The sequence below is a fragment of the Cimex lectularius genome, unplaced genomic scaffold (assembly GCF_000648675.2).
Source record: "Cimex lectularius strain Harlan isolate CLEC.00 unplaced genomic scaffold, Clec_2.1 scaffold155, whole genome shotgun sequence".
In the NCBI taxonomy this organism is placed as follows: Eukaryota; Metazoa; Arthropoda; class Insecta; order Hemiptera; family Cimicidae; genus Cimex; species Cimex lectularius.
In genome coordinates this window covers 735,832-746,295 of record NW_019392710.1, presented here as the reverse complement: position 1 = coordinate 746,295, position 10,464 = coordinate 735,832, and the positions used below count along the sequence as shown (strand labels likewise).

The 10,464-nt window shown below is 36.6% G+C and overlaps 2 protein-coding genes across 5 annotated transcripts in view; both read right to left on the bottom strand.

Moving 5' to 3' along the window:
- Nucleotides 1-3,337: 3,337 nt before the first annotated feature.
- Nucleotides 3,338-6,003, bottom strand: LOC106668693 (adenylate kinase 8-like). The gene is made up of 6 exons (XM_014397665.2): nucleotides 5,863-6,003; nucleotides 5,730-5,808; nucleotides 5,510-5,673; nucleotides 5,326-5,442; nucleotides 4,814-4,972; nucleotides 3,338-3,426 (listed from the first exon to the last, which is right to left on the bottom strand). Exons 1-6 carry the CDS (start codon nucleotides 5,944-5,946, stop codon nucleotides 3,355-3,357), a joined length of 675 nt encoding a protein of 224 aa, XP_014253151.1. The 5' UTR covers nucleotides 5,947-6,003; the 3' UTR covers nucleotides 3,338-3,354.
- Nucleotides 6,004-7,795: 1,792 nt separating this feature from the next.
- Nucleotides 7,796-10,464, bottom strand: part of LOC106668867 (adenylate kinase isoenzyme 5) — a 41,676-nt gene continuing 39,007 nt past the window's right edge. For 3 of the 4 annotated variants that reach the window (XM_014398017.1, XM_014398015.1, XM_024226357.1), the window contains one exon: nucleotides 7,796-9,153. In XM_014398017.1, coding sequence (XP_014253503.1) covers nucleotides 8,860-9,153 — 294 coding nt within the window. In that variant the 3' untranslated portion in view covers nucleotides 7,796-8,859. The remainder of the gene's footprint in view (nucleotides 9,154-10,464) is intronic. The other variant, XM_014398016.1, reaches the window with a different exon arrangement.

The window sequence follows — 10,464 nt, the reverse complement described above, 5'->3', positions numbered from 1 at the left end:
AATTTTAAATCATATCGCCCTCAGGGGCTTCGGAACTGTGATTTTCATAAACGGCTAATTTTCTTTTCAGACATGTCGAATTGGGGTTCAGAAGAAGATATTCTCCATTACATCCTATGGACTGAGTAATCAAAATTCACCACAAATGGTATTCTTAGTTGCTGGGATTTTCTAACGTGTGCACAGGAAAATCTCCGCATCAAGTATCTAAATTTTAAGTTTACTGTATTGAAGTACTCTGACAAAAAATATTATAAAAAAAGATTATTTGGAGATCGTGAGATGCGGTCTGGTGTGGCGTAGGATTAGAAAAACATTTTCTTCATCAAGAATGAATCAATCGTCGAATTCTTGATGAAGAAATGTTTTTTACGTCACACCAGACCGCACCTCACGATCTCCAAATAATCATTAACTAACGGTCACTAAACACCGCACATTATAAAAACGGGTAAAAATCCAAAATAATTTTTTTTGGTTTTTCGATAATGTTATCTGTTCGAAAGAAATTCAGCCGGACCATCTAAAAAGTGTCATGTATTTGTTAATATTAAATTTCCGACGTTATACAGTTTTGCAATGTGCAGCGTTCTTGCATGTTTAGTCTATACCACGCCTTAAAATAAACATTCCATTTACTTACTATCTTATCCTCTCAATCTTTAAAATACCGATGATTTCAAGGTACCCAAGGCACGTATCCCTTTTATATTGTTAGCATTTTAGCCGGCGTTCCCCAGGGAAGCACGCTTGCTCCCTTACTTTACTACATTTTTACAGCTGACTTCCCATTATATACCGACATCTTAACCCTCACATACGCTGATAACACGACAATCCTCTCCCCCAAAAAAGATCCCGGTACTTCTGTCGGCAACCTCCAATCCCATCTTCATATGCTTGAAACTTCGACAGTGGAGGACCAAGGTAAACAAAAATCTAAATACGTAGTTGTAAAACTTAATGGTAAAACTCTCCCACCTGTCTATTTATACATCCCAGTTCCACCAGCGAATAGTATACGATATTATTTAGTTATTCAGATATCGTGAGATGCGGTCGGGTGTGATGTAGGTTTCAGAAAAACATTTTCTTTATCGTGCCAACGTTTCGATCTTTTATTTCTTCAGGGCCTGGGATTTACAAACAATATTTACATTTAACAAATACATTTAGGATGTGGAAAAGTGAATTTATACAATGCAAAATATATTTTATATTCAAACAAAGTATTTCTACTCACTCGAAGTGTTTGTCTTCTGTGTAAATCTGTCTTTGCGTGTCGTGTTGAGAGGGCCAGTGAGATTTTGCTGTTTTATATTTATATATGTTTGGTTTTGAAGGGGTGGGGAAGGAAATCGGTATATAAAAGACAATTTTGTGTAAGGCGTCGGCTTCTTTGAAGTGAAAAAAGCCGACAAAGGAGAACAATGTGTTGGTAATAGTTCGGCCAGATTATCCTTTCAGGATTATATAGAAAGAGGATAAATAGGAATAGGAAAGCTAAATTGTTGGAACAATTGGACTATGTGAAAAGTATTTGATGTGTGGAATGTACTGTAAGATGTATGTTATCTATATTGTATTTGATTAATGATATTGGCGTAGCTGCGACTGAGTTTACATGCATCTGTTCTGTAATTGATGCTGTGTTTATCTCTGTTGATATAAACCATTTCTAAGAAATTACGTTTATATTTGTTTTGTTCTGTATGTAATATTTTTGGATTTTTGAAGTCAAAATTGTGTTAGTGTTCAAAGTGGTGGGTAGCGAGTGCTGTAGGATTTTCCTTGGGTTTTTTGCAATCATAGATATGTTGCTTTACTCTCTTGTCTAGATATTGGGATGTAAGACCGATGTAAGTTGCCGGACAGTTTAAACAGTTGATCTTGTAGATTACGTCAGATTTATTTGTTATTGGTGTGGGATCTTTAACTTTGGAAAAAAGTGTTTGGATTGTTTTATAATTTTTGAAAGCTATTTTGAAGTTATCGGACGAGAGAAATGTGTTTAATTTATGTAATAGGCCTTGAATAAATGGTATGGAAATGTATGCTTGTTTGTTTGTATTTGATATACTTAATGTAGTATTATTAGTAATAGTGGAATGTGTTAGTGTTGAGTTGTAGTTGTTGACTATTCTGTTAATTATGTGCTTAGGGTAGAGATTGTTATGGATATTATTTAGGTGGAATCCACACACTCGGCTAAAACGTATTGGCTGTAACCTTCGATATAAAATGCTGAAGAGTCTATTGACATTACTGAACAAAAAACTATTGTACACTACCCTATTTGTTCCAATTTGGACATACGGACTTGAACTTTACGGCCAAGCCTTAACATCTTAACAAAATCCAATCCCTACAATCCAAAATCCTTAGTTCATTCTATCTCACTAATTACACTCCGATTTCAACATACCCTACGTCTCAAAACCAAAGTCCCGCTACAAAAAATTTCACTCCAACTCTCCCATGACAACACGTTAATACACAACTATTCCTTCCACCCTCTTAGAAGCGCGGGTAGCCTGGCAACCATCTGATTTTGTAACTTCGGCAATTCTAGGGACTGCTGTTGACTTCACGCCATAATGGCCAATTAGGGCTATTTTCACTGGATGGTGGCTGTTCAAATCAATCACGCCAGACTACATAAGCATACAGTATTGTGTATGTGCATGTTTATATCTATATCATTGTATACATAAAGTGGGAAGTTTATGGGTCGACAAACAGCTAGGTCGTCGCCGGCCCTCTGCTTTTTTTTCTTCTTTTTCTCTTATTTCGCGCATATTTTGTTTTAAACTGGAGCCATTTGAGCGTCTCTCGACTGACGCTCTGATTTCAAATGTATACTACGTTGATATCCTAGAATGCTAGCCTCTCGTTTGTACCTCAAGTTGTAAAATACAAAATAGAAACAAAAAATACAATACATATATATACATGACCACAAACATAGATGTCTGGTCTATGTCATTGTAAATATCATAATTTTTGCTTGTTGCATTTTGAGGTCTAACAATCATAAAACTATTGTTCTTTTGATAAGTAAAATAATGGTCAAACCCGACTCACAATTAAATTGGTATGAACTTTTACTTGTAGACAATCCGATGGTTGTTAGATTTACCGAATCGGGCCGAGAGAGTTTGGCAATGGCTCAGCAATTTCCAAATCGGTTAATAACCGAACTTCCTAAACAGACAATGAGCCTTCACGGAACAGCAATTTCTGCTGAATCGCGGCTTTTGATGCAAGAGTTTTTCAATAAAAAAACAACAACAATTAAAAGAATACTTAAAACTTTATTTGATACGGGTTGTTAGAATGATGATACAGTAATCTTCATTTTGCAATGCTATGGACTTTTTCGACGATCTCTTCTATTACATTTTCCGGCTCTGATGTTCCGTCCACCTGAAAAAAAATTAAGACAATGGATCGCTTATTATTTCAACATACATCAATTTTATTGTTCCTTATTTTTTGTCAGAATGTTGACACGATTTTTGGTTCGTAGGTTGAAAAACAGTACGCAACAAAAATTTTACCAGACGGTTTATACAAAAAGTTAACAATTTGGAGGATTGAAGTTTGAGTCCTAATTCTCAAGTTAATAATTTAGAGGATTGAAACTTGAGTCCTAATTCTCAAGTTAACAATTTAGAGGGTTGACGTTTGAGTCCTAATTCTCAAGTTAACAATTTAGAGGATTGAAGTTTGGGTCTTAATTCTCAAGTTAACAATTTTATGTACTATAGGCCACATTAAAAATCCTGATCTGAAATTTTAACAGCTCCATCAACTCGATCTCGCTACGTTGCATTACTCAGATTATTCCGGTTATTGATCAGCGAATAAAGAAAACGAAATAACCTGTCAAAGACCTTTGATTTGTAGCACTCATCGGCAGATTAACTAGTTTTAATGTCAGCCTTTTTAATTTCACCTAACTAGATCTAACTAGTAGATTTTAACTTTGAACAGTTTATTAATTTAATAATAAATAAATAATAAATTTAACTTTTATTTAATTTTCTTTGTATGAAAAGGAAAGAAGGCTTTTGGGAGTGCTAACTGTGGGTCGCTGCGTTTTCCCTAGGAGTTTCCTCTCTGAACATCGTTGTAAAGGACCCACTTTTCACTCCCGGCTATCAATCTTTTCAAAAATGTGTCATTTACATGGCGTTTTAGGAAGGGATCACAGATGAGGATGAGAGCCAATATGTTATTCTCAATCAACATGTGAGAACACGATAATCTGTGCGACAATTATAACCAGCTACTCGGATACGTTGAAAAGCTTGTATGAGAAATTTCAAGTGAATTTGTCTGGAGTTGTTGAGTGTGAGCTGTACAAAAGCTTGAATTTGATTGCCAACTTTGAAGGACGAAGGCATTGCATTTTTCAAATCAAAATTCCGCATCTGGAGCGCTTATGGTCACTGCTTTGTCGTAAATAATCATCAACGTACACAGTCTCAAATTTTCAAAGCGGTTTGAGCTGCGGTTTTCCATTTTGGTGTAATAAAGACACAATTAAATGAGGAAATCCAATATTTTATTTTCGATCAGTGCCTGCCAAAATTTGTTCATTCAAAAAAGAATATTTGCACTATAATGTTGAGTATAATTATATAAGGGTAAAGAGCTTTAGAATACAAGGTTTATTGCGTTATTGTTTTAGTTGGCTACTCAGTACTTCCAGGCCAGCGGAGAAGCAAAGAGAGGTTGGGTTTAATTGATGACATTACGTATCATAATTGATTTTGAAATATAACTGAATATAAAAATGATTGACTACCTTCATAATTGTTTTGTGCTTGGCAAATTGAAGGACGCATTTTTGAAAATTGTCGACTTTCGTCTTGACGACAGACGGTTCGTCGCCTTCTTCAGCCAGTGCCGTCATCAACTCTTCACCTGTCAGCTCACAAAACACGACCAAACTGACTGGGCCGATCTGAAAATCAAAATGAATCCGCTTCATTTTATTTACTGTTGCAATTCAAATTTAAAAGTTTGACAGTCTGTCAAACATCGATAAAAAGTATTCAAATGACTGCAGAACAAATATAAGCTGTATGAGCTTCATGCGGAAATTAATAAATATTTCCACAAATGAATTCTGTACATTGAAAAAAATTAGTTACCGATGAATTTTTACCATTAATTGAAAACAGAAATGAAAAATAGATTTGAGACTAATGCTATTTAAATTATCCCGTTCCATGAAAATGTCACCTTTGATGTATCGCCTCGATAAACAATATTGTAAGGTCAAAGAGTTCGTAAATGATTTATCGTTTTACTCACTAGTCTTTGAAGTTGCCAGGCTTGTTCTCTGTCTCTCGGTATCCCATGGAAAACGATCCCTTTCACCCCTTCTAAATTTTCCAACACAAATTCAGCGACCAGATCAAGGATTACACTCTATAAACAAAAATGGCGTTTGATAAAAAAAGAAAAAAAAACAGTTATTGCATTGTCTGTCTATTACGGGACAGATGTTGCTTTTGTCTTCCACAACTTCCTTGATGATCTTTCCCCTTTCCGACTCGGCGTCCATCTCCGTCTGTAAGAGAGAATCCTCAGTGACCAGAAGAAATTCCAGTTTTTCTGATATCAATTTAGCCAATGCCAAAGTCTTTTGACTATTTCCACCTGGACAAATTTCCACTTCGGTTCTGACTCATTGCACTCGACACAATTTCACTTACCGATGGTCCATATATTGAGGAGTTTGGCTTTCTTGATAGGTTCCGTGTCATACTTCTTTCTTAGCTTGACAAGATCCACCTGCAATATTCGATAATTATTTTCCTAGTAAACACCGTCCAGTAAAGTACTTACATTTTTCGGATGGTCTTTGGAGTGTCCACACCCCATGTTAGTGACTGAATGCTTCACCATGGAAGTGCACGGTCGACGCTTCATTAACCCATATCAGGAACGACAATAGTACATCCCTACCCAGTGTCACATTGCCCTAGAATCCACGCTCACTTCCTTTTTGCATTTAGCAATAGACAAAACACAATTTTTGAACTTAAGTATTGAGTTGTTCATGTCTGATTGACAAATTGAAGTAAGATCAAAATAAAGTATAGTTAGAATAATTGATCCATCATGCAAATATCTGATCTGCTCAAATTATCTTTTCTAAAAGACAAAAAATCGACGTTGTGCCCGATAGATGGAGCGAATGTGACCAGCTTCCGGAAGAACTTTTTCAATGACCTTGGAGCAGTCAAAGATCCGTTCTGTATGATAATCAGTTCGGTTCAGGTATGGGCGTTGATTTCCCCCAATACTATAACTGAGCGTCTTTGAAAAAGCTGTGACACACGTATGGCACATGAAGCAAAGCGTTCTTCACGTATTGTCGGTACACGGTCTTGGTCATCTTGTCACACACCAAACCGGCACTCAACTGTGAACAGAACAGCCCCCCTTGTTCAAAGGTCCTAGTGAGATGCTGATTTGCTAATCAGTCTAACCAGTCGTGCCTAACCAATTGTTGAGAACGTGATGCGAGACTTATACAGACTAGGCTATTCTCATTTCTAATGACTGTTTTAGAGCTCACCTTTACATGAGCTGTACTGTTTGGAGTTGACTATCTATCAAGGATAATGCGGTAAGGGCAATAAAACGATCTCTAGCCGACGTACATCGCTGTCGACCATTACCTTCTCTTTGATTGACTCTTCCGGTGGCCCTAAATCGCTGACCATCGCGGCTCACCCTTAGTCCTTACTTTGGCTGTGTAACGTCCGTCGTTGGACAAATCTGTTTTTTAATCTTAAGAGTATAAAAGGATTAGTAACACTCTATAAAGGTAAACAACAAATTATTAATCCTTTTTGGCCTAATGTTTTCTTAGAGCAAGACGAACGTGATGAATTTTTTTAAAAGATTACAATTAAGTAAGGTTTTTAGTTGAGATAAAAAAGTCAATGGCACGAGCGGGATTCGAACACACGATCTTCGGCTTGATACGCCACTGCTCTACCACTTGAGCTATCGTGACCTCGATCCACTCGGACACCAACTTACCATCTCAACCGCACCTTTTGAATTTTCCCTCCTTTTTGCCATTTTTCAAAGGTTTTTTATTTTTTAAAAGGTTAGCGATAGAAAGATTAGATTAGCGCCAAATAAATCAGTGTTGCTAATACACGGGCGGAAACAGAGCTGGAACAACACTGCGCTCGCCCTAAACTCACGGGATTTCCTGCTAACCTTAAACAAAATTAGTTAGCATTGCTCTTAAGCAACTTTGGCTAAGAAAGGGTTAGATTATAAACTGGATATGAAAATTTGTATGTATGGCAAATGTAATAATCGATACAAGATACAGCGGTGGGGTGATGAACCATTTTGGAAATAGATATTTCCAGGATGGAGATTTTAGATTGGCGCTTGGAAAGTCAGTGTTGGCAATACACTGGATGAAACAGTGAAGGAAAAACACTGCACCCATCCTAAACTCATACGATTAGCTAATCTTTGGCAAATTGGCTAAATTTGTGTCGCTATGAGGAAACGTTGGGCAAGAAAAAATTAATGTTGTGTTTACGTTTTAAGTAAACTATTAATCTAGCTATCATGGACAAAACAACTAAATCAAAGCATTTAGTTTTTTTAATCTTTGAGTAGATTTTGCCAATTTTCAGTAGTTTTGTCTCTGTAGACAAATGCTTATGTATCATTGGTGTTTATGAAATGTACCCATGATTAACTCAGATTTTTTTCAACAAAGTTTTATTTAAAAAGTTGACAATCATGATTGCGTACAACCACGTAGACGATACATCAGAAAATACAAATCTCTCTTATTTTTAGAAACTATTTGGTCAAAATAATTTTTATCTTATTGAAATTATAGTGTAAACACTCAAAAATGCATTTAAAAGTTTTGGAAATTTAGTTACACTCCAATACATAAATTGGTCATAAGCTCTATACTAATTTTCCAAAGCCATGAATTTAACAAATAACTGTTTGAAAACGAGTACATAAATCTGTTTACATGATATAAAATTATTCCATTTAAATAAATTCATAATAAAATTTATACAATGATAAGTGTACACGATAGCAATATCAATAATGACTCGTTACATTTTCATGTATGACAGTGCGACTTTAATTCACTTGAAACAGTAACGCATGAGCAATATTTGTATTGGGAAAACGTTTTTTACATAAAAAATATCAAATATACTTTGAATTTCAAACAACATTTAATTACTATAAGGTGGTAACTTTTATAAACCAGAATTATAATTTTCTGTAACAAAGAAAGGCACTTTTTTGATTTACTTACTTATCAAGTACTTACATAAGGTTCTTATTATATAATAATAATAATATCTTATAATGAACTACATTTACCAAATTAGGCTCAATTTTTAAGGGTTACGTTTTAGTTAGAAGTTGTGAACTCTTGAATACACTGTGAATTTTTCTTATTAAACAAACAAACTAACGATAATATATTTGTATAGTACACTCTAAGAAAATATTTACATTATAGAAAAATAATTTTCTTCCCAACCGAAACTTTTAAGTTATTAAATATTCCGTAGGCCATTATAAATCGACTACTAAGCTTTATCAATTATCACAACGCCGAAGTACAATAATCTATTTCACGGGCCGATTCTGTAACACCGGAAACTCCTTAAAGTCAATGCAGGACTTGAATTTAAAGTATGGGAAAAAATCCCAAATGAAAACTCAACCTAAATGTTACAAATAAAACCAAAGTATACATATCAGCGTCCAAATGAACGAACTTAGGAGAATCTGAAAATGATAAAATATTACAACTTGATAAAACTGTTACATGTTAGAATCGAGACGGTAGGTCTCGACTTGTGCGTACATATCGCGGATAGCATCCCTGGACGGCCTGTCCCGCCCTTGGTTGATGTTGTTGTAAGCGGCGACAGTTTTGCTGATTGTGCTGATGCCCTCGTCTTCCGACTCAAGGTCTTGAAGAAGGTTTTCGTAATCTCCGTTGGCCACAGTCTCCGGCACGATGAGGCCGTTGGCCTTACGCAGCCTGTCCACCTCGCCAAGTATGATACTGCCGAATTCGTCCTGCACTTCTGGAAGGTCCGAATCACCGTCGACCTGAAGGCAAGAATTTGATTCAACAACTAAATTTGAAACGTGGAAAAGAAATGGAGAATCAGACTCAACGAAACTACATCCAAATTAATAACCATTACCCTCCGCCAGGTTACCTCGCAACCAATGTACTCTTTGGTTTCTTTCATCGACAAAAGACATACATGGACCCTCCCACGCTTGGCTTAAAATAATTGAACTGAAACGATATAACTCCTAAAAGACAGCTTGGCAACAGGACAAAATTCAGTACAAAACTAACGATTCTTACACATTACTAATACAAGTACGGACATAATGAGTTTAACTGTACCTTCATCCAAGCCTTCCAACCTCCAATGCATCTTAGAAAAATTCCAGTCCTTTATCTTTCAAACCAACCCAAGCTCCGTACTTACAATCGGTATCCAATCTTCCTATCTACCATCAAATTCCATTTGTCCTTGAAATCACAAGATTCCATATTGCAATGGACCCTCATCTCAAACACCTCCTGACATCGCAATGGCGCCTAAAGCGCCAATATTTTTTCTCCCTAGAGAAAAAAGTGAATAGTGTTGCGGTATAAGTCAAACTAATGGGTTGATTATGAACTTGGATAGTAGGAAGTCATGGGTTATATTCCTCACTGCAGCCTTCTGGCTTACTGTACTTTCCTAGTCTCTTAGTTCAGGGCAATGGGCTTGATCCTTCTTATAAGAAGTACAAGGTCATTAAATGTCGTCCCTGCAATTCCTTTCCGTGGGTTTTCTTTGCATTTCCAGGTTATGTCTCCATTGAGCGGTTGCTTCGCATTCGAAGATGATAAGGTGGCTGTTTCGTCCTAAATGTATAACCTATAAATGGGGTGATAATGCAGATGTTTTCTCAAATGTATATGGTCCTCTGCGTTTTTCCCTCTTTAACTGCCGCAGTGAGTTTGCCGTTTTTGATGAGGAATGAGGATGAGGAAGAAGGTTTAACGTAGTTTACTGTCTCTATGACCCCTACCCACAGTGGACACCTTCCTTGTGGTCCCAGGCAAAGTCCGACCATCAACCCTGGTGCCTGGGGGGGGGGGTAACCAATGAGGCAAATCCCCCCCCCCACTTACCTTCCTATACCCTTCCTTTCCCAATTTTTCTTTCTCTTCCTTACACCCCTTTCTCTTCCTGGGTTACTGAACCCGCACCCCTCAGGCAACGGGTGCATCAGTAGGGGGTTCGTATGAACTCAGTCTTACCTTAAAAATAATACTGAACCAAGGGAGTAGAGTATACAAGCGACTACTAATTGAGGTTGGACTCGTGGTGGTCGTGGTTTATAAACAAATTG